The sequence below is a fragment of the Nyctereutes procyonoides genome, unplaced genomic scaffold (assembly GCF_905146905.1).
Source record: "Nyctereutes procyonoides isolate TBG_1078 unplaced genomic scaffold, NYPRO_anot_genome, whole genome shotgun sequence".
Taxonomy (NCBI): Eukaryota; Metazoa; Chordata; class Mammalia; order Carnivora; family Canidae; genus Nyctereutes; species Nyctereutes procyonoides.
Genome location: NW_026575043.1, coordinates 36,786,098 through 36,811,970, shown reverse-complemented (window position 1 = coordinate 36,811,970; position 25,873 = coordinate 36,786,098). Strand labels below are relative to the sequence as shown.

At 63.4% G+C, this 25,873-nt stretch overlaps 2 protein-coding genes across 5 annotated transcripts in view; both read right to left on the bottom strand.

Annotated features, from left to right (window-relative positions):
- Nucleotides 1–1,950: 1,950 nt before the first annotated feature.
- SUSD2 (sushi domain containing 2) lies at nucleotides 1,951–9,433 on the bottom strand. The gene is made up of 15 exons (XM_055323184.1): nucleotides 9,309–9,433; nucleotides 7,698–7,905; nucleotides 7,426–7,577; nucleotides 6,845–7,012; nucleotides 6,129–6,303; nucleotides 5,821–6,022; nucleotides 5,485–5,570; nucleotides 5,141–5,409; nucleotides 4,924–5,067; nucleotides 4,667–4,825; nucleotides 3,624–3,872; nucleotides 3,231–3,503; nucleotides 2,918–3,094; nucleotides 2,735–2,837; nucleotides 1,951–2,610 (listed from the first exon to the last, which is right to left on the bottom strand). The coding sequence occupies exons 1-15, from the start codon at nucleotides 9,382–9,384 to the stop codon at nucleotides 2,586–2,588; spliced, it is 2,466 nt and encodes an 821-aa protein (XP_055179159.1). The 5' UTR covers nucleotides 9,385–9,433; the 3' UTR covers nucleotides 1,951–2,585.
- Nucleotides 9,434–11,677: 2,244 nt separating this feature from the next.
- Nucleotides 11,678–25,873, bottom strand: part of CABIN1 (calcineurin binding protein 1) — a 154,415-nt gene continuing 140,219 nt past the window's right edge. For 3 of the 4 annotated variants that reach the window (XM_055322045.1, XM_055322047.1, XM_055322046.1), the window contains exons 30-37: nucleotides 25,592–25,755; nucleotides 24,630–24,726; nucleotides 23,036–23,710; nucleotides 21,625–21,699; nucleotides 18,537–18,819; nucleotides 13,603–13,767; nucleotides 12,310–12,521; nucleotides 11,678–12,203 (exon numbers count right to left, since the gene is read on the bottom strand). In XM_055322045.1, the coding sequence (XP_055178020.1) occupies nucleotides 12,060–12,203; nucleotides 12,310–12,521; nucleotides 13,603–13,767; nucleotides 18,537–18,819; nucleotides 21,625–21,699; nucleotides 23,036–23,710; nucleotides 24,630–24,726; nucleotides 25,592–25,755 (1,815 nt within the window). In that variant the 3' untranslated portion in view covers nucleotides 11,678–12,059. The remainder of the gene's footprint in view (nucleotides 12,204–12,309; nucleotides 12,522–13,602; nucleotides 13,768–18,536; nucleotides 18,820–21,624; nucleotides 21,700–23,035; nucleotides 23,711–24,629; nucleotides 24,727–25,591; nucleotides 25,756–25,873) is intronic. The other variant, XM_055322048.1, reaches the window with a different exon arrangement.

Below are 25,873 nucleotides of genomic sequence, written 5' to 3'. Positions count from 1 at the left end.
TCACCAGCTCTGACTTCCTGATTCTCCCATCACCTGTACTTCTAAGTCCCTGGATTACTGTCCCTCAAACTCCAACCAGCACAAAGGGTAGGGGCCTGGCCATTGGGTTCTAATGCCTTGGGACTGTGGTTTGGGGAGACCACTTCCCTGAGGCCATGGTCCCTGCTTTTGAGGTCTCTAAAGGGAGTCTATGTAGGACTCTGGGACCTTCAGCCTCACATGGGCCCCACAGTACCCCTGACTCCCTACAGGCCCCTGGGAAAACCCATCAGGTGTCGGGGCTTCCCAGCCTGGCCTGTCCCTGGCACCGGGAGTGCCTGATGTCTGGGGTCAGGGCCACAGACAGTGCACCCCTTCTCTAGCTGGAGAGGGGAGGGGGCCGCTCTGGGTCCCAACCTGGAGGGACAAGCGTAGGTTGGGGAAGCCTGAGAGAGACCACGTTTTACCCTTAGGATGAAGCCTAACTGCCATTGCCTGGTGGGGGAGGGGCCTCACTATTTCTCAGACCAGACCATACTTCTCTTCCTCTGAGCCTTTGCCCAGGCTGTTCCTGACTGGAACCTAGGCTCTCCAATCACATCTCTGAGAACTTGGCCCATCCTTTCAGTTACGGTCCGGGAGCTGTGAAGCTGCCCCTGCTTCCCCTGCTCTTACAGGTCTGGGCTTGATGAGGAAACCAACCTGTCACCCACTGGCTTGTGCCTGGCCCAGCACTGAGGACGCAGGTTGGTGGGAAGCCAGCCCTGCCTTACCTCATCTGCAGAGGAAAGTACCTGCCCAGTGGCCAAGGGGCCAGCCCTCAGCACCACCCTGTCCTGAGCTGGAAGCCGGTGTGGAAGCAGCGGGGTGTGCAAGCACCAACCCCATCCCCTTCCTTCAGCCTCTTGGGTACAACCCAGGGAGACCCCCAACCCTTCACTCTCATCTCTGTTCCTTTGAATGTGCCCCATCGTGCAAAACTGTCTCCTCGAGGAAGCCCTCCAGACTGCACTTGCCCCTATCACCCAGCTTTCCCACCCCTGTCTAGGACCCTCAGCTAACAGCCAGTCTAAGGAGGTGGGGGAGGCTTGGGTTCTGCCTCTGGTGGTCAGTGCCTGGATGGCCCGTGCTCTCGAGACTGGGGGATGACTCAAGGCCCTCCTACCGGAGGGAGATGCAGAAGTGGGCCTGCTTGGACCTTGGCCGAGGTTGTGACAGGCCAGGGCCCAGCTCTAGTGGCCGCTCCCAGGGTCTGGCGCAGCCTCCGGGCCCACGGCCCTGCCCTCTGCTGCCGCCCCGCGGCCGCTCTCGGCACTGCAGGCCGCCGTGACCGGGGCCTCCACTCCCATGCCTCACCTCCCACCCAAGGTTCCACATCCCTTGGGCAAACTCCCCCAGCCCCTACCCCTCAGGTGGAGCCTCCGGCCTGGACCAGGGGGCACCAGCCTCCAACCCCGCCCTCCACTGTGCTTTCTCCAAGCCTGGCCCTATCCTATGCTGCCAAGGCCCTCCCATGGCCTCCAATCAGCACCCTTGCCGCAAAGGGGGCAGCAGTGGCATGAAGCCTGTGCCCCATACCCAGCTTCTGGACACTTCTGGGTGAGGAACCCAGGGACCCAGAACATGGGCTCTGGTTTCAGAGCAGTGCTGGGGCAGGGTAGGGGCCCGGGGGCAGGCCGGGCCAGCTTGCTGCAGAGTGAAGGGGCAGGTGCCTGTGCTGGCCCATCCCATCTCCTGGGCACCAAGCACGGACTCCATGCAGAACGCTTTGCAGGCACTGCCCTTTGTCTTCACCTCCACAAAGTGCTCACGGTTCTTGAGAACACTTTTTAGAGGGAGACAGGCTGTGGAGGGACCGGCCCCAGGTGGCCTGCCAGTGGACAAAGGTTGCTTTGGGTGCTGTTGATCCCACAAAGCAACCATAGAACCCTCCAGAACCAAAGTGTGGCATGAGCACCAGTACACCAGGGAGGGGATACCATGGGCTTGTTTTCTCCGAGTAGACAGGGAGGGGTGTTTCAAGTGACATTCCAGAAGAGTTAGAAGTGACATTCCAGAAGGGTTAGAATTACAAGCCTGGAGCTCAGAGTGACTCTCCACTCTGGGGTCCTGAGGCCTCTCCCCCTCAGGCTGGCCCAAGTCCAGCAATCAAGGCAGCTGGGTGCTAGGGCTCCCGTGTCGGGGCACCAGGGATCAGTAGATCAGGGATCAGGGTCACAGGCATCAGACACGGGATCTGAGGTACTAGCATTTGAGTTTCAGGTGCCAGAGTGTTGGGTCTCTGGAGACAGGCATTAGAACTCAAGGGTATGCAGTCTGCGGAATTAGAGCCGAGAATATTTGGGGACTAGAGCACCAGGGGCCTCTCGGGGCCTGCACGGTTAGAGCCAGGTGTCCAGGTCTGAGGAGACAGAGCAAGGCACCAGGTCTAGGGTGTGTGGGCATCGAAGGCTCAGGTATCAGGTGTCCAGGTCCCAAGAAACAGTGCTAGTGACTTGGGGATTGAAGTACTGGGGTGCACGCTCTCAGAGGTATTCTCCTGGGAGGTTGGTCTTGGCTCTGGGGTGGCCATCCATGCCTCTTGCTGCCGGCCAGATGCACTCCCTTCAGGGCTGTGAACCCCAGATGGCCCTGCAAACAGAGACACCATCTAGAGCAAACGTGGGGGGCACCCTAGAATCTTAGGAGAGCCAACGAGGGGCACAGACTGGGGTCCTGCCCCTGGAACCCTGGGTCTTGGTGGGTGAGGTCTTACATGTTGCCCTTCCTATGGCGCAGCAGCACATAGACAAGCGCGACCACAGCCACCACCGCCAGGCCTCCAAAGATGATGCTCAGCAGCACCGTGTAGCTCCGAGCTGGAGAGGGAGCAGAAAGGTGAGGGCCGCCCGAGGGCAGCGGTGGGGTGCAGGCGGGTGGGGGCGCAGGGCATCCTCACCTGGCTGGCACAATGGGGTGGGCCTGGACCAGATGCCATCAGCCTGGCAGGTGCTGACCTCTGCCCCAACCAGGCTGTAGCCGCTGTCGCAGTGAAAGTAGACAGTGGAGCCTGACAGGTATCTGGTACCCTCCTTGCGCCCATTGGGGGGCGGGGCCAGCCAGCCGCAGGACGTCACTGGGGTAGGGGACCAGGAGCAGACCATAGGATTAAGCAGCTGGCGGTCCCCACCTCCCCTGCAGCTGCCGACTTAGGGGGTCACGTCCCAGCCTACGGTGTCCACCACCTCGCCTGTGCCCCCAGCCCCCCTCACCAGGCTGCAGGCTCTGCGCACGATGCTGGTGCCAGTGGTGGGCCATCCGCGTGGCATTGCCCACACTCAGGCTCCCAGTGGCCATCACGTCGAATATGCAGAAATAGTTGTCTCCACACAACTTAGCCGCCTCGGCAGCCTGGCTGGGGTTGGGGGTGGTCTCCTCGGGGAACAGGGGCTGAAAGGTGTAGTCATGCTTGGGCTGGTACAGGAAGTTGTTGACCAGGAACCAGGAGTCGTAGGTGAGCAGGGACGAGGTGTTCTCCACGGCCCCTGGGGAGACACGCAGCAGGTCTCGCTGGCGGCCGAGGGTCCGGAGTCCCTCCCCTCACATCCACTGCCTCTGTCCCCGCCGGGATCCCCCCAGCCCCAGGGGGCCTCGCAGTCACTCACAGTCGGCCCCGAAGCGGAACAGCTCTCGGGAGCTGGCCTTGGGGGGCAAGACATTCCCATTGCGCAGCACGAAGTCGTCCGTGGGGTCATCATTCAGTGTCCCAAGAAGGCCTTGCGTGTGGGTGAGGAACTTCTCAGGCAGGAGGACAGTCACACTCAGGAAGGGACCCTGGACGCTGACCTCCAGGCCAGCCCCCGATGACAGCATGATGGATACGCTGTCCCCGGCAGCAACAGACAGGAACATACCTGGGCACACATGGAACTGGGGTTAGGGCTGCCCACCGAGGGCACCGTGCTGTGACTCCACAGCCCCAGGACAAGTGGGTCAGCATCCAGGGAAGGGGACGGTGTCCTCACAGCCGGCCCTGCTGTTACACTCCCTCATCCCACGCCCACCTCTGTACTGGGACCCCCACACGGACATGTGTGCCCAGGCTCCAAAGGGACCCCCACACCGAGGCCTCACCTGGGGGTCACCTGTCGGCCCTTGCTCCTTGAGGGAGGCAGCAGCCACACCCAGCTCTGCCCTTCCTGGGGATCCCTGCACCCTCAACACCAGCAGGCCCGTCCCAGGTCCCCACCCATCCCCACTGCAAAAAAATCACTTCATTAGCTCAGTTCCCTGAGGCAGCACCACCAGAGAGGGGAAGGGGGTGGACAGGGGGTTGCTCCGTAGCCCGCAGGGCCAGCCAGCATCTTCAAAGCAGCTTCCAGCTTCTCGTCCCACTGTCCGGGCATCTCAGGGTTCTGACCACGGGTCTGGGGCTCCATAGTGTGAAAGCACAAGATCAGACCAGGTCCCCATCCCCAGGCTGGACCTTCCTACCTGGGGCCGCACACCTCGTCTGCCCACACACATAGGTGGGCTGGGGGCACGTGTCCACCGTGCAGGGGGCAGGGGGGGGCTGACTGGCAGCACAATGCCAGGGACAGCACGTGGATCGTATGGAGAGGCCCCCACCTCTGCACCCGTGCTCCGAGGCCCAGGCGGGAAGTGAGGGCGCAAGAGCGGCCCTGTGGCAAGCCGGCCGCCCACTCACCCTTCAGGTCCATCCAGCTCTGCTCCGTGAAGCTGAGCACCTCCTGGTTCAGCAGCACCTGCAGGACCCCTGCCCCGCCGGCCAGCCGGACCTCCACCACGTCGGAGTTGCCCTCCTGGACGGCCACGGCCGTGAGCCCCGTGCCTTGGTCCTGTGGGCCTGGGGGGCGTGGGCAGAATGATGCGCTCGGCTCCAGCCCACCTCATGGGGGACCCAGAGCCCCCCACGCCCCCAGGGCCCACGGGCCCCAGCCTCACCCTCCGGCGTCGTCCTGGGCTGCGCCCGCCCCTGCACCCTCAGATTGGTCAGCGCGGCCTCCAGCAGCACGTACTCGCCGTGCCCGTTGAACGAGAAGCTGGCACCGTCGAAGGTGATGAAGTGCGGGTCCCCGAATGCGGAGGCTGGGGAGAGCGGAGGGTCAGGTGGGCCGCGCTGGTCTGGCCCTGCCCGGGCCCAGCCTCGCCTGCCACCCACCGAGGCGCGACGGCCGGTAGCTGCGACAGTCGCTGGAGGGCCGCCGCCGCATGTATCGGGAGCACTCGGGTGCCCAGAGGCAACAGTGGTAGAAGCTGACGACGTCATAGAGCCAGTGGGACAGGCCGGGCACGCGGGGTGGTGTGCGGAAGGGGGGCGCACCCCAGTCGTGGCCGCGGTCCGGGGTGCTGCCGCCGGTGGAGTCGGCCGTCAGGAGCAGGCTGCCGGCCTCCGTGTAGCAGCACTGCTGGCCGGAGGCGAACCGGGGGCTGGGGACAGCGACAGGTCAAGGCCGCCGTCGGGGAGCCCGGGCCCCCTGCCCCCCCACCTGCCGCCTGGCTCACCTGGCTTGCACAGAGCGCACACAGTGCACGGCCCCGGGGTGGTAGGTGCACACGCTGCCACGCTCAATGTCACAGCCGTAGTCCGTCTATGGAGCAGGAGGTTGCTGTCACCCGCACTGGCCTCAGGCTGTGGCCTGCCCTCCCTGGGAACCGACCCTGAGGGCCCTCAGACTCCAGCCTGGCCTCCCAGGGGCCTCTATCTGCCTCCCCGCCCCTCACCTCCTGGGTGTGTGTGGGGGGGTGGCCGCCTCCGCCCAGCCCTCGGGGGGCTCCCAGCCAGCCCGCCCAGTGGGGAGGGGGCTCCCGGTGGGGACGGGGCGGGGGGGGGGGGCTCACGTGGAAGCGGCCAGAGTCAGCGCGGGCCTGGGCCAGGGTGCAGGGGCAGTCAGGCAGTTCCTCCAGGAAGTTGGGCAGTTGGTCTTCCAGCTGCTCCCAGGCCAGGCACTGGGCTCGGGCCCAGGCCTTGGGGTCTGCCCGGAAGTCCTCGCCCAGGTGCCAGGCCAGCGCGTGCTCATTGCTCCAGAGTGCCTGCACGTCCCTGTGGGGACCCCGCACACTGAGGGCCGCGCCCCGGCAGCCCCGGCCAGGATGGCGAGTGGCGGGACAGGCCCCCGGCCCACCCTCTGCGTGCCCGTGGCCCTTACTTCTCCCCTGCATAGTATCTGCTGCTGATGATCCGAAGCGCACCCACTTCCCATCGCTGGAAGTTTGGAGGGGCAGGTTTGGGAGTGAAGGTGAAGAAGCCAGAGTTGGGGATGTTTGTGGCCAGGGAGTACAGGTATGACCACTTTGCTGTCCATTCCCCTGAATATGGCTTCCCTAAGGGAGAGAAGGCCTCCGTCAGCCCCGGGGCCCCTCCAAGAGCCCGGGGACAAAAGAAGGGCAAAAGAAGGGCCAGGTGCCAGTCTTGGGTGCTCAGAGTGGCCTGGGAGATGGACAGACGGATGGTTCCCAGAGGAAGGCCTGCCCCGTTGCTCCAGCAAGGGCCCTGGCTCAAGCGAAGGCCATTTCCTCCTCGCCCATGTTTAGGGTCACAGCCCCACCTGGAGGCCAGGCCGAGGGCCATGCTCGCAGCCGAGGGGCTTGGAGAGGATGGGTTCCCAGGGCAAGCCTTATATCCAAGGGCAGAGAAGGCCCATATGTCCTCCTAGAGCTGGGCCCTTGTGGCCGGGGGGGGGGGGGGAGGGGGGGGGTCACCAGCCTCCCCCACCCCCATGCGTCCCCCAGTTCCCCTTTCTTGCATCCACATCCCCATCTGGGATTTGGCCCTACCTGGAGTCCCCTCTCTCCCACCTCTGCAAGCCCCAGGCCCTAGTGGCCCACAGAGCTCCTCGGGCTGTGCAGCCTTTGGTGGCCTTACCTGTCTCCTCGTAGCCCCAGAGCTCGATGGTGACAGACCGCGTGGGCAGAGCCGAGGGCTCCCAGGTCACGGTGAGGTTGTCCGTGGTGCTGGTGGTGCCGTAGTATTGCCAGAGGGTCTCGTTCTCCAGCTGGCTCTTCTCCGTCTCTGACACTTTGCTGGGGTGCACTGGGCAGGAGGTGAGGGGTGAGTGAAGGCCTGAGGCCCAGGGGCTCTGCGAGCTAGGGGTGCCTCCCGAGGACCAAGCGGGGCAGTCCCACTAGAGGATCTTCTCTCCCAGGCCCTCCTGTCGGGAAAGGACGAAGCCTGCAGGAGAGGCGCGGCCCTGCCCTCTGCTGCCCAGGTCTCTGGCCTCCGCCCTCCCCTGGCCTGGCTGAGTCAAGTGGCCCACCTTGCTGGGGGATCCCAAAAGGCCCTCCCCAGTTCCTCTGTGTGGATGCCAGGGGGTGGGGAGCAGAGCTTGAGAACTAGAGGGACTGGTTGAACCAGAGCAGTAGGGCATGGCTGGCAGGCGAGGCGGGCAGAGATTAGTGTTAGGCAAGTGCCTGTGGGGGGCCAAGGCCCAGGAAGGTGGGGCTCACCAGCCAGCCAGGTCCCCGAGCGCGGAAAGGAGCGACCGTTGTCCATCGAGAGCGTGAAGGGGATGTGGCCTGTCTCATACAGCAGGGGTGACACGCAGTGCACGTGTCCAGAGGAGTCCACGTACCCGAGGGTCTGGATGCTCTCCTTAAACCTGCGGGGGCAGGAGGTGGCAGGAAAGGCCAGGCCAGGGCCGGGGGACCCCCTCAGAGGCCCGCGCCCCGACCTCCTCCCTGGGGCCCCCAGCACGCACGGAGCCCCTGGAGATCCCCACCTGCAGATCACGCCGTCAGTGGGGATGAACCAGGTGAGGTGCTGTACTTGGAAGTCCTTGCCACCCATCATGGAGCCCGAGTAGGGCGAGACTTCCAGGCAGAAGTCCCGGAAGTCCGAGCAGCAGGTGCCCAGGCCAGAGCAGGTGGGGTGGCAGGAGCACGACCCATCCCGGTCTCCACAGCGGTGGGAGCAGCTCCCCTTGGCACCTGGAGGAGGCGGTGCTGAGCGCCCGGCTGCCCTGAAGGACGGGGCTTGTGCTTATTTCCCCGGAGCCCACGAGAGAAGCGTCCCCGGGAGAACGTGGACCAGGAAGGGCGCTGACCAAGCCAACCACAGTAGAAACCCACGCAAGGCCCGTGGGGTGAGGGACCTCGGGACGAAAGACCTGGCCGTTGCCTGAAGGGCTTGCGAGAAGGAGGGGAGGTAAGGGCAGATGCCTGCGGCCGCCCACTGCCACAGCATCAAGAGGAGCCCCTGGGGCAGGGCTGACCTTCAGCCCTCAAGACCCGGACGACCGGATCCTCAGATGGCCAGAGGTGGCTGAGCCCTCGCTGTGGGCTGCGGGGCTGTCTGAACCCCTAGCCCGGACAGGGACAGTCTGGGGCCTGGGGACGTGGCTCCCCAGAGTCCCTTAGGAGGCCTGGCAGCTCGGCATGCCCTATCTCACTTTGCCAGGCGACACCCTTAGGGGAGAGGGTGAGAGGTGCTCCCCTCCTAAGGGGAGGAGGACGGTCATCCCCAGCAGAGGACCCGGCAGGGCAAGGTGTGGTGGCGGAGAGGGCGGCCTGGTGTGGGGCTGTGGACATCAGGCCTCAGCTCTCACTGCCATGGGGACCCATGACAGGGCCGTATCGTCAGGGAACCCTCTGCATCGAGTGTGACTGGGCAGGTTGGAGGGTGGGGACCAAGGGGGTGCAGACAGCCCACCTGGCCTTCCCAGCCGCCCCACCAAAGGGGGCCAGTGAAGGGCTGGGGCTGGACCCGAGCCACCCCGGTGACCCTATTTCACCCACTGCAGGGCCTGGCACTCGAGAGCGTCAATAAATATTTATTGACAGAGGATGTGATGGCTCAAGGGAGTGGGGGAGGAGGCTGAGTGATGCCAGTAAGTGAGATAAGTGGCTGAAGGGTGGTGGCGCTTCCCCGAGATGGGAGATAGGGGTGGGGCAGGGGGCTGGGGAGCCTGCCCCTGGCAGCTCGGCCCAGCAGGAGCCTCCGGAGTGGGAGCCTTCCCCCAGAACTTCCGGGGTTCCGCCCTACCCTAACAAGGACCCTCCAGTGTTGCCTGGAGCTTAGTGGGCCTGAGGCTCCTCCATGTATGAGCACAGACTCCACGGGGGCTCGGGGCGCAGACCAAGGGCTCCCCTGAACCCCCCACCGCCCCGGGCCACCTCCCTCCCAAGCAGCCAGCACCTCCCAGCTCCCAGTGGGTTTAGGGTGGGCATAGCCCCGACTCCATCCTGCCAGCGGCCCAGACCCTGGGCTCCCCAGATTTTCTTCTCACAACCCCAGTCCAGTCCCGGACGACCTGGCGGATGGACAGAGGCTGAGCAGAGGGGCTCCCCGCTGGGCCGGCTGCACGGGGCCAGGAGGCGGGGTGGGGGCCTACCTGCTGCAGGCCGGGGACCTGGGCCGGGGGCTGTGGTGAGCAGCAGCAGAGCCCAGAGCAGCACGAGCGGCCTCATGGTGCGGCCGAGTCTGCAGCCCGCAGCGCAGCAGTGGCGGGGCCGCCGCGGCCGGGCTTAGTCCCCGGGCCTGGCTCCGCCCGCCTGGCGCGCCCGCCCCGCCCCAGCCCGCCCCGCCCGTCCGCCCTGCCCGGCCCGGTCCCCTCTCAAAGTCCACAGGTTCCCGCGGGGGCCGAGGAGGGCCCAACCTGCCCTGTTAGCACATTCCTGGCCCGGGGGAGGAGGTCCGAGCCTCCAGGGGTAGGATCCAGATGTCCAGGGGCTGCAACCTAGACCCCTGAGGGCACCTCTGACCCAGCCCCGGGCGGCCAGGGTGGGGCTCCCCTGGGGCTGGGGTTCAGCAGTGTGGGTTAGGTGGGGTGGCTCTTGCAATCTCAGGATTCCAGCACCCAAGGGCCCCCCAGCCACAGACCTCTCACACCTGGTCCTCAGCTTCCCTGCCCAGAGCAGGTATTTCCAAATCCTCACCACACCCTCGCAGGCAGAGGAACAACTAACCTGCTGATCGCTGGTGGGGGTGGGTGCTGAGGGGCCGGAGGAAGGGATCCCCTTTGGAGGGGGGTGAAGGCTGTGGGAGGGGCTCAGCCAGGGCAGGTTCACGGGGGTGAGGGGCTGAGACCAGAGCCCCCGGGTCCGGAATTCCCGGAGTGGTGCTTATGAAACTGGGCTCCAGAGGTGCCTCCGCCCAGCCTGGACGGGAGCTGCAGAGGAGCCCCCCAGCCCCACCCACCCCGGCTGACATTCACAGAATTTGCGTGACCTCCTCAGTATGCAGCCTTCCCACTGCGCTGGGGAGGAAACAGGGGTCGGGGCAGACAGGTGGGCTCAAGGTCACCGGGAGGCTGCAGTGCCGTGCCAGGCCCCAGGCGGCTTCTCGGACACCCCCACCGCTCCACTCGAGGCCTGGGCCTCACGGCGCCCCGCCACCTGGGCTGGGTGTCCAGACAGACGGGTGGTTCTCTCCCCAGAGACAGCTCCTCAAGATGTCCAAAGGGGACACATCCCCAGACCTCGAAGGGAGCTGACACCGGTGGGGGCTATGCGCTTAGGTCATTTGGCTGTGACGCATGTGGGCTCCCGGGGTCTGGCCCACTCGTTCTCAGCATCCCCCTTCCTGTCCGCAGGTGCCAGGAAAGCCAGCTGGGGTAGTTAGAAGCCACCTCTCCCAGCTTGGCTGCCGGGCGCTCAGATCACCTCTGGGGGCAGGGGCTGGGGACTCGTCGTCGGGACTATCCCAGGCCCAGGACCAAAGGTGCTCCGTGCGGCACAGGTGAGGGAAGCAGGAGGACGGAGATGCTCCGGGGATGGGTCCCAGGTCTGGGTGCCCGAAAGCCCGGAAGCCCTGGAAGACGACTGGGTTGTTCCCAGAACTTCCTCTTTCTGGGCACCCCGGTCTGAGGAGAAGCTAGGAATTTGGGGAGGGGCCGTCAACTGAGTAACCGTTGCCCCTGCCTGGCAAAGAGCCTAAATTAGGGCCGTTGGGGCGAGGATCCTTCCAAGGCTGCCGTGCTCCTGGGTCCCCATAACGGCTCTACCAGCCTTGGGCTGGGGACCCTGGCAGCGCCCAGCCCATGAGGGGCACAGGGCGGCGGGAGCAGCCCCACGTCCATATCGGACAGAGAGCCCTTCCAGGGAGGCCCCTGAGGGCAGGGCCAGCCCACATTTGTGGGGGGGGGGACACAGCTGGGTCCCCGAGGCACGGAGGGGGTTGTGCAGGGCAGGCTGGGGCCCCTGCAACCTATGCCCCCCCAAACAGATGTACCTGGAGCCCGAGAGAATGGAGCCGGCATCGTGGGCTGGGAACCAAGAGCCCCAATTACACGTTGCACTGAGCTCCACAACTTATATGGACAGTTCTATCAGAGGGCAAGTGTGGTGGGAGGCAGGATCGTTCCTGCCAGCACCCCCTTCCTGACACTGCCCCTGCTCCCCCAGGGTCCCCTGTGCCAGTCCCCATCACGAGAGAGCCCTTGCAAGGCCTGGCCCCTGCCTGGCCCTGCAGCCTCCTCCCCCCGCCGCTGCCCATCCCGAGGGGCACACCCCCAGGCACTTGAGTCCTTGATGGGACACTGGAGACCCCTTCTAGGCCTGGCTCCAGCCCCACCAAAAGGGTCTGCCCTGCTTGGCCTGTGCTCGCGTCTCCCCACTGGCTCCCCTGCCCCCACCCCAACCCCCCACCTGCTCCTGGGATCCCCAAGGGCTGGCCTCTGACCAACAGGAAGAAGGGCCCAGAAACCCGGGACAGCAACCAGCTGACGGAGGGCCCTGGGTTCAGGTGAACAGAGGCAAAAACAACTGTTCCATCTTTATTAGAAAAGAAACCAAAAAACGGGAGTGGGGCAAGCCCAACCCCAAAACGACCCCTCCACTGTGACACAGGCAGAGAGCCCGGCTCATCCGGGAGTCCAGGTGCGGACACGGCCACCTGGGCTGGGCGTGTGGACATTTATACAAAGTCAACATTTCATAGAAAAGGACGCCAGCCCTGCTGCACGAGCTGCACATCTCCCCGTGGCCAAGCGCGGCCCCCTCCGGGCCCCCCATGCGGGGAGAAGGGTGATGGCCCAGGTGGGGGGGGGCGGGCACCACGAGGGGTGGCGGCTGGGCAGACCGGGCTCTGCGTGGGGGGGCAGTGCTCCGCGTGGGCCTGGCGACCCTGGGGGCAGCGCCACGCTTCAGATGTCCATGTAGTCGTCCTCCTCGTCCGTCTCGCTCTCCAGGGAGGACTCCTGGCTTGAGGTCTCCAGGACCTCTAGGGCCGGCTGGCACAGGCTCTCCTTCCTCACGGTGGCGGCCGACTGGGCGGACAGGATGGCTGACTACACACACAGCGGGCAGGGCACAGGTCAGGGCGGCCCCGGCCTGGCCCAGGGCCCCCTAGAGCCCATGTCCCACCCATGCCACCCACTCGGCACCCTTGGTCACCTTCAGCTTCTGCTTGGTCTCCTCCGAGATGCTGCCTTTGGGTGAGAGCAGGGTTGGGGTGGGCGGCGTGACGGTGATCTCAGGGGGGAACTTAGTGGCGGCCGAGGGGATGACCAGCTTTGGCATGCTGGGCAGGAGGCGCGACTTGGCCTTGCCGGGGGGGGCCTCGGCTGGCTGGGCACTCGCACTGCTGGGCACCTTAGAGCTGGTGACTGTGGAGTGGACCGCGGGAACTGAGCCTTGTTCACGGCCTCCTGGGCCTGCCTGCCCTTCCCTGGTTTGGGCCTCAGTTTCCCCTCTGGAAGACAGAGGCAACCGAGGACGCCGCCTCCTGCTGCATCAGACCCAGGATGCTTTCTCTTGGCCTTCTGGTGTGTGCTGGCTGGCAGGCTCCAGGCCTCCGGCTGCGTCTGCCTCCCTGCCTGCCCAGGTCCGGCTCTGGGCTGTGGGGCTTGGGGACTAGGACCCCCCGAGGGGACTGGGACGCCCTGAGGAGCCCGGTACACTGTGGGAGCCCAGGGCCAACAGGCAAACCCTGGAGCTTCCCCAGGGTTCTGCAAGGCCCTCCAGGCACTGCGCACACATGAACTGCTGCGTCCCTGCAACAGCCCTAGGACGCATGTCCTGCGGGTGTCCACACCGTAGGGAGGACGTGGGGGGCCACAGCCAGTCACTCAGCCCCGGGGTATCCGCTTTCCCCTCCCACTGCAGGGCTGCAGGGGCAGCAGTTCCGGGGCTGGCGGCCTCCAGGAAGCTGAGAGTTAGGAACCACGGGGTCGGCCTGGCTGGTCTCCACATTCCTCCGAGGTCCCCACGGCTTTAAAAGGAACAGGGCTTACTCGGGGCCCTGCCTGGCTCCATGTGGCTGGCACCAGGCCCTCCAGTCCCGAATAGGGTGAGACCCTTGAACCTGAGGAATCCCCGAGGGGGCTGGCTAGTTGGGAAGTGGCTCTACCCACACGGGTGACTGCGACACAGGCAGCGGCCTGGCCGGACTGGCCCGCCTGCTGCCTGCCCCGACTCCTCCCTCCACACGGCAGCCCCTCCCTTGGCCCGGACTTTGGGGGGCTCCTTTCCCGGACTAAGCTGGGCTGGCTGCCTGCCCTGGCTGGTCTCTGTGGAGCTGGAGGTAGAGTGAGGGGCTCTCCACCCCTCTCTCCAGCCCAGGCCGCTCCCCTCTGCTTCACCACCCCTGGGTGCTCCCTAGGCCCCGCTCCGCCAGCTGTTCCCCCTGTGCCCTCCCCGCCCCCCCTTCCAGGCGAAGCCCCCATGGCTACTCCCAACCCGCCTTACCCTGGCTGCAGGTGGGCTCGGCGCCTGTCCGGGGCGCGGGCTCTGTGGGCCAGCAGTGCGGCTCTGCTGAAGGGCTCTCGGGGACAGTCTTCACCTGCTCACTGTGCAGGGGCTCCTGGGGCGGGAAGCCCATGCCCTCCGCCCCTCCTGCCAGCTCTTCTCCCTCTGTGGGGACACAGGAGGGCTGCAAGTTACAATCCTCATACAGCCTGGAAGACAGGGCCCTTCCTTCCTGAGCCCTGGGACACCTGGTAGGGGACCTGCACCGAGGCAGCCTGCCACCTCCACCGGCGGGCCAGGGGGCTTCTCGAGAACAGTCGCATGGGTGGGGCCCGGCTGGTACTGGCAGGAAACCACTCACCCCCTAGGTGGACACTAGTGGGGCAGCTCACTACCGGAGATCCCAGTGTGCCTGACACAGCAGGGGCACACGGAGACTGTGGGGCCCCCAGCCCCATCAAACACCATCGCGGGACTTTGGAGGTGGGCTCGCAGGTTCTCCCCTCTAGCCCGTGGGAGTGGCACTCAGAAACATGGTCAGGACCCAGAACCAAACCAGCTTAGCTAAGACCAGAGTAGATGGAGTGGTGTGCTGGCACTGTGCCTCCTGCCAGGCCACACCTTCCCTGGCATGAGGCAGGAGCCGGGAATTGGCCTCCTTTGAGCCAAGGCCTGATGGGCCCGAAGGGTGCCCGCTGCGTCTGTGGCCGCCAGCCAGGCGGTTAGTCAGCATCGGTCCACGGGCTCCCAGCCCCCCGGGCCCCACCTGCAGCCACCCCTCAGCTCCTGCTGCATCCAGGCCTCCTCATGTTCCTTCTTCACCTTCCTCCTCTCTTCTCATTGAGGCCGAGGTGGCCATCGCCTTCCACTCCCCCACTTCTCCAGCAGGTGAAGCCTCCCTCCCCACCCCCCAGGCCAGGCAGGAGAGCTCCTGGGACAGGGACAAAGATGGGGTGACTTAGTAGCCTGGCCTCCTGCCTGTTGGCTCTCCGCTCCTGGAGGACAGAGCCTTCCCTGGCTGCCCACGCCACGAGCCAGTCCCTCCCTTCCTCAGGACCCACTGCTTGGCAGCCATAGTCACAGTCTCTTTGTCCCAGGGTCCAGCACCCTACACTATGACCAGGCAGGGTCAGCACCTTGGAAGACTCCTCCTGCTGCCCTACTGGACCCGAGGAGCAGGGATCACAGCTGGAGTCCCGTGCCACTGGGGCAGGACTCGGTTCACCGTGGCTGGGCACATAGTCAGCAAGTAGGACCAGGGGGTATCTGTTTCCAGGCCTTTCTATAGGTGGTCATGCTCTGCCGGCCTGTGCCCAACCTCGTGCAGCTGTTCCCTGAGGCCTGGGTGCCCTGGGAGGGCAGCTGGCTTCCTGGCTGACAGGTATCTATAGGATAGGAGCATGATGGAGTGTGGGGAGAACAGGGTGCAGGGAGGGCCTGGGGCTGGCAGGATGGATGGAGGCTGCACTCAGAGGGGCCAGGTGTCAGGCTGGCTCTCTCCTGCCCCAGGGGACTGTCCACCCTTTGCAGGCCCCTTCCTATTGGTAGGCCACCAGGAGGAGAAGGGACACTTGGGGCAAGGGCATCTAGCAGAGAGCACCAAGCATGTGCAGTAGTGCTCCCTAGGCCAGCAGCCCCCTCCTCTCTGGGGCACCTGGGGCCTGTGAGGCGGGTTGCAGGTGGACCTGAGGGGGGAGGGATCAACCGGGAGGCCCAGCCTTTAAAGAAGGGCCATATGGACCCCATGGCCCCCCAGGCCTCAGGTTCTCTGTCAGTGGGAAATACCCGGCTAGGCTGGAATCCTGTGCCATTGGGCCACTCTCCCTCCTCCCTGGGGCAGACTCACGGCCTGGGCACCAGGTCCCCAAGGACCAGTGTCCTGGAAGTGCCAGACCTGACTCAGACTCTTCCTGGCTTCTCAAAATGGCATGAGGCCGGCATTACAGCCTGCCCGACTCCCTGGCCGGCAGTGCCTTGCTCAGGCAGGCACTTTCCTTACCAGGCTGGCCCCATGGCCTGGAGTGTCCTTTCCACTCTTCCTCCCTGATCTACTTCCCTACTCTGACTTATTCATGGGCCCGGCACTATTCTAGCATGAAACCAGGTCCTGGCCTTTGGTGGACAGACACCCAACAGAGGTGGGGATTGGGGACATGTGGTTAGGAGCCCTGCTGATGCCCAAAAGTGACCCTGAGCTCCCCAAGGGGATGCAACCACCACATGAGGCCAGCAGCCCTGGTCAGCATGACCTGGGTGGACAGGTGAGGTCCTAGCTAGTGACCAGGGAAGCTTGAGAGTGTTCCTGCCCATCTGTGGGCCACAGGAGGTGGGATAAGTTGGGAGTGGACTCTGTCAGCTGGAGCCGGAAGGCCTGTGTGAGGGGCACCCCGGGGAGGAGCACAACAGGGCTGTCCATTTCGGGGACACCAGTCAAGGTCTCCTGAGGCTGCCTTCCCCCTGTCTTCACACCTTGGGGATGGTGTCCTAGGAGGATCTGTCCCCAGTCTGTTCTCCCAGGTAGCTTGCAACCTATGGTGCTGTCTCTGGCAGAAGCTCCCAGCCTGTACACCCTCTAGCTCCTGGGCACCTCTGCAGGGCAGGCCTACCCTGGGCCCAGGGCAGGCAGATGCAGATCCTACCACCAGGCCACCCTGTCACATCTGGGGAACCAGAACGTGCTGTGCAGTCCCTTCCAGGCTCTCCCTGTTCTGGAGGCTGTGGGAGGTGGTCTCTGGGGACCATCAGGGCAGCCAGCCGAACATCGTCCGCTTGCAGATCCTGAGGCAGTACCAAGAGGCCGGCAGGTCACTCTGCGTGTGGTGTGGGAGGCTGGTCAGTGAGTGTGCTGTGTTCCTGGCCCATCAGCGTCGGGTCTATGTATCCCGTATTCTCGACCCAGGGCCACCCCCCAACCCCAATGTCATGTAAGCGTTCCATCCTAGCAAAAGGCTATTCAGTTTAGTTTAGGGGAAGGAAATAAGAAAGGATCAATTCTCCAAGACAAAGTAACACTGGGAAGTACACGATCTTCCACTGATCTAACGGAGGGGGAAAAAGCGCAAATCACAGTTTGGGGCCTGTTTGGCGCTGGGGCGTGGTGAGCAGGAGGGGCCAGGAAGGCAGCCAGGCTTCAGGTGGCCTGCGGGCCCCGCCTCCTGGCACTCACACCCTGAGGAAACTTCCCGCCCTGTACCCATCGTGCGTGGCCAACGCCAATGATGGTCACTCACTCCCAAAATCGGGTTATAAAGGACAGTGCAGCTTCCTTCCAGTGCTCTCTCTCAGACCCTGGGCCCTGAGGAAAGCCAGCAGCCACAGCGTGGGGACCCTCAGCAGCCTATGGAGAGGTCCACGGCAGAGGACCTGTCCTAGCCAACAACCCAGGAGAACCCGAGACCTGCCGGCAACCTGAGTGAATTCAGATGACCAGATGACAGCCTGACACACTCCTGAATTCCTGCTCCCCAGGGACTACGAGATCAGGGGGCGAGAGTCAGGTGGAGGCCAAGACAGCCTACAGTGAGAGGGGGTGATCCTGGGGGAGCCAGGTCTTCGTGGGAGTGAGCGATTTCCCTGGGCCGTGGACTCCCATTGCCCCTGCCCCCCGAGATCCCCACTGCCAGGATCCGTGCCACGGCTGTGCTCGCCATCTGCCAAGCACTGTGCTGAATCTGCATGACCTCCATCTTTCACGCTGTGTGCTGGAAATGCAGACACAGGGAAGCAGGGGTGGCCGAGGTCACCTGGTGGTAGAACTACCACTTCTAGCTCTTGGGCTGCTTTTTGTCCTGCAACCTTCAGGGCTCCCCTCAGAACAAATGGCTGCAGGAGCAGACTTAAGGGAAGTGATTCTTCATGTCGTGGGGCCATGACTGGTATAATTGTACCCAGTGGGGCAGAGGGTCCCTAGACTTCCACGATCCTCAACACAAACTGGGGACTGGCATCAGGTGAGAATCTCAGCGCCTGATGCCTGCGCTGTAGGAAAGAGCAGAGAGAGGGAGCACTGCCACTCTTGGCCTCCCCTTGGGCAGACTGGCAGCGTGCAGAGCAGCACCCTGCTCACAGCCACTGCTGCTCTGAGGTCTGACATTCAGATGTGTCAGGAAAGGACACAGTCAAGGCTGCATGGCCAAAAGGCTGCATGGGACTGTGACCAGGCACAGACATGCCTGCAGAGGCAAAGGGCCAGTGTGGGGTCTCCGCAGGGGCGCAGGCTGGTCCCCGCAACAGGGCAGGGCAGGCAGGGTCAGTGCCCTGTCCCCGGAAAGCTGCAGGCCTGTCTGCCCTCCTGGTCTGCCGGCTGCCCCAGCCTGCCAGCCTGTGGGCTGCCGTTCCTAAGGGCATCTGGGGATTTAGAAGGAACCAGGGCTCCCTCTGGCTGAAGGAGCCCAGGGCCCTATCCTTGTTCCGTCACAAGCCCACTGACCAGCCTTGCCCTGCCCATGCTGGCTGGCCCACGAGGGGTGGGGGGCACTGTGCAGGAATGCCCCCAACCACAGCAGGTGTCCAGGGATGGCTCAGAGGCCTGTGAGGTCTCCAGCAAGCCAAAGTCAGGATGGCCTCTCTTCAGAATCCCTATTTATCTATTCATCATAAGACTTGCCGTAAGAGAAAGCAACACGCATAAGCACGTAAACACCTGATGTCAGCACTGGCTCCCTCCCTCCTCACAACACCCCTGACTGCTGTCACCACTTTCATTTCTGGATGAGAGGAAGGTTAAGAGAGTGGTGGACATGCCAGCAGGTTGTGCCCCCTGCCCTCCAGGGCCCCCAGGATGGGCTTCTCAAGGACCACCAGGCTAGAGGTCACCCTGGCCTCACCCCACCCTGCCCTCACTCTCCGTGCAAGGAGCAGGACTTGCTTCCGCTGGTGGCAGGGGCCTGGGCCCAGCTCAGGCCTCACTGCCTAGTGGATGGGATGGGACTTACCTGGGCCCAGAGAGACAATGCTGGGGGTGGCCTCCGGCCTGTGTGGCCGGGGGGGCCCAGGGTCCTTGGACAGGTCTGGTGTGGAAGCCGACGCTGAAGGAGGGCAGGGGATGATAGCCGAGGAGGCCGCCGGTGCAGGGCGAGGCTTGGTGTGAGTGTCACTGGGCCGCTGGAGAGTGTCAGCCGGTGCAGGGTCAGGAGCTGTGGGGGCCACAGTCCCTGGGAAGAAGTTCTCCCGGTTGTCCTTGGGGTGTTTTGGGGTGGTGGGTGTGTCCCCTGCAGCCTGTGAGGACAAAGGGAGGTGAAGAAGGCTAGCTCGGCAGCCCAGGGCCCTCACCATCCCACAGGACACCTGCCTGGGCCTGGGCCTGCCAACATGCCCTCATGGCGCCAAACCCTGAGTCCCCCATGCTGCCAGAGAGCCCCCAGGGCAACCCTTCAGGACTCTGCAATGCTAGAAAGCTGCTGGGGACCCACAGCCCCTCCCTGGGAGGATGTCCAGGCCCTGCTGATAGGGACTCAGCAGAGGGACTGGGGCTAACAGACCTCATGTTCCCACTCCTGGATGCCACCCTGACAGGAGCATGACGCTGGGCAGGGGGTCGTTGTGCCTGACGTGGGGACTGTAGTAACACAAAGTTGGCCCGGAGGGCAATTTCCCAAGGGCCACCAGTGGGACCATCTCAAGACTCTTGGGGTGACACCAAGAGTCAGCTCCCTGAGTTCAAAACTGTAGCCCCAAAGCCATGGTGTTGGACAGCCTGGCTTGCAGCCGTGTCTGCAGTTCTCGCCACAAGCCTTCCATTCTTAGGCAAGCCAGGTCCACTGGGGCCTCCTCGTCTTCCTCCACACAGTCCCCTCTGCCACCAAGCCCCTTCTGTTTTGCACCCAAAGCCCATGCTCCCGGGATGGTGTGAAGGCTGCTGCTCACTGAGGGCATGGGCAAGGTGGGCCCCTGTATGAAAGCCATGCCCCAGCCCTCAGACCCCTAGCCCAGGGCCCACGGTCCTATCCGAACCGGCCCCCGTCGGGGACAGTGGAAGCCCTCCTGGTGGCTCCAAGTGCAGGGTGATCTCACACCTGCAGGGGGCACCTCGGTGCTGGGGAGCAGCTGGCTCCTCGCTGGAGCTTTGCTTCTTCTGGTACCTGTTCTGCTTGAATGTCCTGTCCCCAGATTCATGGGGTCCAGGAGAGCCCCCGAGACTCTGCCGTGGGATAAGCATGGGCTGCCAGGAGTCAGCCTCAGCCACGGTGATAGCACGAGCCTCCAATTATGTCCAGAGCGTTCTCCAGGTGTGTGCTGGGCTGCCATGGCAACTGGGACAGGCTACCAGCAAAACAGAGCCTCCCTGAGGGGCGGGGGAAGTGGGCCCATGGCCGCCCCCTCCCCGACCTGGCCAGAGGTGGGCCAGGCCCCAGCCGGGTGCTGGTCCTCTTTGGGCCTCAATCTTCTCATCTAAGAAATGAGACCCTTCCCTGCCCTTGGCTCCTGCCAGCTTAACACCTCCTTTTGCCACAGGACAGGGAAAGTAGGTGTTGGGGTGTTTCCTGTCCAGTGTGGTTCTATCACTTTAAACACCTTTTAAAAGCTGCATCAGAAACAGCCCTCTGTCTGGAGCGGTCACTGCCCACCTGCCCCCTTCTCCGTCAGCAGAGGAGGCAAGAGGGGACCCCTGGGGCCAAACCCTGCCCTGGGGCCCTGCGTGGTTACTCCTGCCCCACGTAGCAGGGGCTGTGGCGAGGGCCACACAGGCCACAGGAACCACAGTGGCTGCACCGTGAACTCCAGCTCCTCTGGCAATAATGGAGTGATGAGGAATCCTGGTGGCCTGGGGCACGTCTCCCCTGGGATTCTGGCCCTCACCTGGGGGATCAGGCCCACAGGTGTGCCCACAGCCTGCTCATGATTGAACTGGATGTCTTCAGACCCTCAGCATCCAGGCTTCCTCTCAGGCTGCTGCTAGGGGACCGGGGACTCGAGTCCCCAGGCTGCAGGTGGACACCTACTGTCGTGTCCTCCTCAGGACTCCTGCCTCAGGACTCCCTGTGAGGTACTCCCCAAGGGGGAATGCTGGAGATGGCTGTGTGTGGGCGAGGATGGGAGGCCAAGGCCTGCTCACTTGTGTTGCTGGGGAAGGGGCAGTTGGGCCACCCTTGGAAGGACGAGAGGCCACATCTATTCAAATGGCAAATATCTGTCCTTTGACCCAACGACCCAGGCCCAGGGGTCACTCCTGCAGAAATGCCCCATTGACACTGAACAAGGACACTGCATTGCCACCCTCCTGGCTCAAGACCGGGTGCCCCCTTTCCCTGCTGGCCAGACCCTGCCTATGGGCCTCCTCTTGAGCTGGGCCTCTCCCAGGAGGACCCCTCTCCCTCAACCCTTCCCCCACCCATTTGGTCCCACTACTCCTCAGAAGCTGTGGCCTCTGAGCCCCAAACCGATGGCTTCAGGGGTATCTACAGCCAGGGCTCCAACCCAGACCTCTTCCTTAGAGGAGGATCTGATGGCCAGAGCCTGGGAGGGCCTCATCCCTTCTCCCTGTCACCAAGGCCCGCTGGCCGCCCTTCTGACATCTCAGACCTACCTCGCTCACTGGGCCCCTGCACCAGCCCACGCTCTCCACTCAACAGCTAGGAATCTTTCCCAAGCCTGGGGCCGTCTTGCTCCCTCCCTTGCTGAATAAACCCCCTGCCCCCTCCGCTCTGCTCCTATCCCACTCATATCCCAGCCCCACATCACTTCCTCCACCTTTGTTCCGAATGAAGTAACCTTCCTGGGGGAGGTCAGCTAGGTAAGGACATTCCCATTTGCAGAAAGGGTAGCTGAGATGAGGGCCCCCCAGGCTGCGCACACTGAGCCAGGGGCTGGGCCCACCAGGGTCCCCCCCACCATGAAGGGCTTCCCCAGCGGGGACAGGGGGCTTCCTGGGGGCCTAGGCTCAGCTGCCTCCTGTGCACCTCCCCCGGCCCACGCTGACCCCAGACAGCCTGCCCTGGGGTGTACTCACGTCTTAGCGTGTAGCCAGGGCCTTAGCGGGGGCGGGCCCCATACAATGAGGCTGGCGCGCTGTGTCCTGCTTACCTGTCTCTGGGCAGCGCCCCCGAGGTGGCCCTGACAGAACTTGACGGCCTGCTCCAGCACAGCCTCCTCGTCCACCTGAGCAAGGAGATGCTCAGTCAAAGGGCCCAGGCCATGGCGCCTGGCCTCCTCCCAGCACTGGAGCACGAGGACCCCTCCCGCGCTGCCTGGGAGGCACGGGCACGTGGCTGTGCTCTGCACCAGGCTGGTCCGATCAACGCCACGTCTAGGACCATGTTACTCTGTCCTCAGGGGCTGAGGCTGGTGGTCGGAGCCAGACCCTGCCCCTCAAGCGAGTGGGATGGTGGACCTTTCAGAGTCTGGGGTTTGGGGCAGGAGAAGGTCTGACAGACCCAGAGGCCAAGAGCCCAAGGCGCAGCGGGACGGCAGCAAGGCCAGGGAGGCATTGGGGTGCCCTTGTTGAGCAGCGGGCAGGGCGTGAGGGAGGCAGGCCGGGCCCGGGCGGCAAGAGCAGCCAGTCGGGGGCAGGTGCGGGGGGTGGGGTGGGTGGTGGAGGGGTGGGGAGGGTTCACCTCCACCAGCAGGGAATGCAGGCCGGGTTCTTCCTAATTGGTCAACAAGGAAAACAAAGAAGAGTTAAATTAATCCTGGATGCTGGTGAGGGGGTGAAAAAACGGCCACTCTTAGAAGTGGTACCACAAACAGACACAATTTGGGTAGAAACAGCTTATCAGGATGGGCACCTTGTTAGAGCCAGCCGCTGCAGTTTTGGGGGTACTTCGTGTGGGATTCATTTTCTTTTTCTTTATAAGAAAAGATGTTATTTATTTGAAAGAGGGAGACAGAGCACAAGCAGTGGGAGAGCAGAGGAAGAGGGAGAAGCGGGCTCCCTGCTCAGCAGGGAGCTGGACTCAGACTCATCCCAGGGGCCCCAGAAATCATTTTAAATAGAAAAATAGCTACACATCTAATGTATTTTAAAAAAATAAATAAGAAGAGTGCAGAGCCTCCTCACGTCCCAGGGCACCACGGCCACCTCCAGATGACAGCACAACAGTCTCTCAGGACGTGTGTGCCCAGAGCACTGGAGTGGGCCAAGGGTCCTTCCGTCTCCCTGTGTTGGACTTGATAAGATTTCTGCAAATGGTTTCATTTCCTTTAAAGTTGAAAACAGAGTTTTCCAAGCTCACTATTTCTTTTTGTTTTCTTTTTTTGTGTATTTTCCCAAACTTTCTTGAGATACAGTTGACAAAATCACTCCATACTTAAAGCATGCAACATGATGACTGGACATGCTCGTGGTTGAAAACCTCAAATGTAGGAAAGCCAACTGCAGGGCTGGGGTGGGAAAGACACCTAACAAGCATCCCCCAAGGGCCCTAGCACCCCTGGACAGACTGAGAAGGACCTTCCATGAGAAGAGACCCGCCAGGCCTGCCCTGCAGCCACCCACCTGTTTGATGAGCATGTAGGTCTCGGACATGATCCTCTCGATGCGTCCCAGGTCGTAGGCCACACCCTTCTGGCCCTGCTGCCACACACGGTAGGCATCCAGCAGGAGTGTCTTGCCCGACTCTGTGTCCTCCAGGAGCTTCCTCTTTCGGCTAGGCCGTGTGGGTAGCTCCTCAGGGTGGCCACCCCCTCTGGCCCCAGTGGTGGTGGTAGGAGCGGTGGCCAGGGCTGGCTGGGCTGGTGTGAGTGGGCTGGGTTGCTGCCGGGCACTGATGCTCAGCTCCTCCAGGGACAGCTCAGTGGGACGGCTCTCAGGGCCTCGGTCCCTTGGGGGACGGCTTGGCTGTGGTGGTGGTGCCCGTTCGGAGTCTGAGCAGCGAGCAGTGGCCTCACCTGTGTCCATGGGCTCAGTAGGCCCTGCCCGGGGGCTGTCCTTGTCCTTCCTCTCTCCGGCCTGGTCTGTGCTGTCTCCTGCTTCCATGGCCACAGGCCGGTGGTTGAGAGGGCCCACTTTGCCCCCTGGCTCGGCCCCTGGCCCTGAGCCATCAGCCAGAGGAGGCTTCTTGGAGTGGGGAAGGCCCTCTTGACTATCCTCGGGACTGGCCTTGTGGGGAACGTCAGTGGTCATCCTGGCTCCAGGGAGGCCACAGGCCTTGGGCCCTGGGCGTTCTGACCCCTACAAGAAAACCGAAGGTAAAAGACTGTGTCTTTGTGCTTCCACTATAGCAAAGCATGCCTGGGTGCCAGGGGTCCCCATCTCAGGCCACTCTGGTCTGCCCATCAGCCAGTTGCCCCAGGCTGGGCCTGGAGACTTGCCTGAGGAAGTCTCTCCCTTTCTGCTCCTCCGGCCTGGAAAGGGACTGATGGGGCACTGGAGGCAGTGCTGCTCCAGAATAGGCCTGGCTGGTACTCTGATGGCCTTCCTCTGAATGAGGGCACTAAGGCAGTCCTGGGCATCTTACAGGGAGGTAACCTGCCAGGGGCCACCATACATGCTTGCTACAGAGCTGAATGCTATTCTGGGCTCTGATGTGCCCCTTATGCACAGCAGCCTGGGTGGAGTCTCAGGGGGCGCTACCCTGAGCCCCTGCACCATGGCCCAGCTAGTCCTACTGGGCAAAGGGCATGCAGCAGCACTGCCCTGGCTCAGGTCCCTATGGCCCTTCCCGCTAGGGTGGTGACCTAACCTCGTAGGCCTCAGGTGCTTAGGTATGAAAGGAAGCAAGGACTGTGCCTGCCTCAGAGGGTGAAAGGGGACTAGGTGTGCCCGATGCAATCCATGGTTCCGCACAGTCCACCAGAAGCCCACCATGTGCTTCAGTATCAGGGCTGCTGCAACCCTGGGTTCGACCTGCCAGGTGGGGGTATACTGCTCAGGTAGCAGCCTCAGTGAGGCTTGCTACTGTCCCTCCCTGACCATAAGTCCCAGATAGGCCAGCACCTCACTGTCTGGCCACCTCCTTACTGTGCTGACCTTCTCCACCGGGGAGGCAGGAATGTGCTCCTTCACAGCTGGGAACACTGGGACCTGCCTCATGGCAGTTAAGTGAAGGGCCAGGGTGACTGCCTGGGAGAGGACAGTAGCCGTGGCATACCTCTGCAAGCTCACTCAGAGTGTCCTCCAGCACCTTCACAGTGAGGATGAAGGCCCGCTGTGCCAGGACCTGGCGGTCAGCATCTCGCAGATACTTCCTGCAGACACACAGGGGTGGCCGGAGAAGATAGCAGAGCCTCAGAGCCACACGGCACTGGCTGGTGGACCACACTCCTCCCCGCCCTGAGAACACCTGCTGGTCCCCTGGCCTCCCTCCTGCCTGGGTCCACTTTCTGGAAGCCTTCTCTGACCCCCCTACCTTGGCACCCCAGCATAGACTGTCCTGGGTCCTCCGGATCTGGCCGGGAGCCCTGGGAGCAGGGTAGGCAGGGCTGGGCCAAGCGAGAGCTGGGGGCCTCTGGCTTCCCTCTATAAAGCCTGTCTTCAGTGCACCCCAGACCCCGGCTGAAGGCCCCACCCCTGCTCCTACAGGTGAATGAGACGAGAGAAGGGAAAGCAGGGCAGGGGCAGAGGACAGCGGTCGGCCCACATGGGCCAGACCATGTCTCCCAGGATCCCCCACAACCCCTACAAGCGGTGGCTGCAGCAGATGTCCCTCAAGCCTACCCCTTCCCCTGTCTGGCAGAGGGATCCCTGGTTACCTGTTATCTGGCCTGTTATTACTTGCCTTCACCTGGGCGGGGGTAGGGGTGGAGGGAGTGGGGCAGGTATCATTTGGACACCTGTTTTCCCCACAACCTGACAGCACCCTGAAAGCCCCAAGCTAAAGGCAAGCAGAAGGAAAGGAATGGTAACTTGTCTACAGGCCGTGTTTGCCCCAGGGTCCACAGGGCAAGGGTGTCATCGAGATAGTGGGACAGAGAAGCCCTTGAAAAGAAGGGCTGGTCTAGGCTCCCCAACCAGCAGAGAGACGCCCTGGGTGGGTGCACTCACGCCCTGAGCCATGATGGCACCAGCTGCCCTCAGGGCCAAGCGCACACCGGGCTGGACAGCTGAACTCACTTGCCCTGGTCCGGGGTCCGCTGCAGCATGGAGGACACCTTCAGCAGGGTGCTGTGGTCCCGGAGCTGGGCCAGCACCTTGAGCAGCAGCACAATAGAGCGGTTCATGTGCCAGGCGAAGCTGCCCGGCCGGTCGATCTCGTCCACGGGGATCCGCCAGATGCCCTGTGAGACGGACGGAAGAGGGCATGTGAGGGGGTTGCCGTGCCATGGGGAAGGGGAGTGTGACCACCCCAATCGACTTCCCCTGCAGATGGCGATGAAGGATACGTGCACGCTGTCC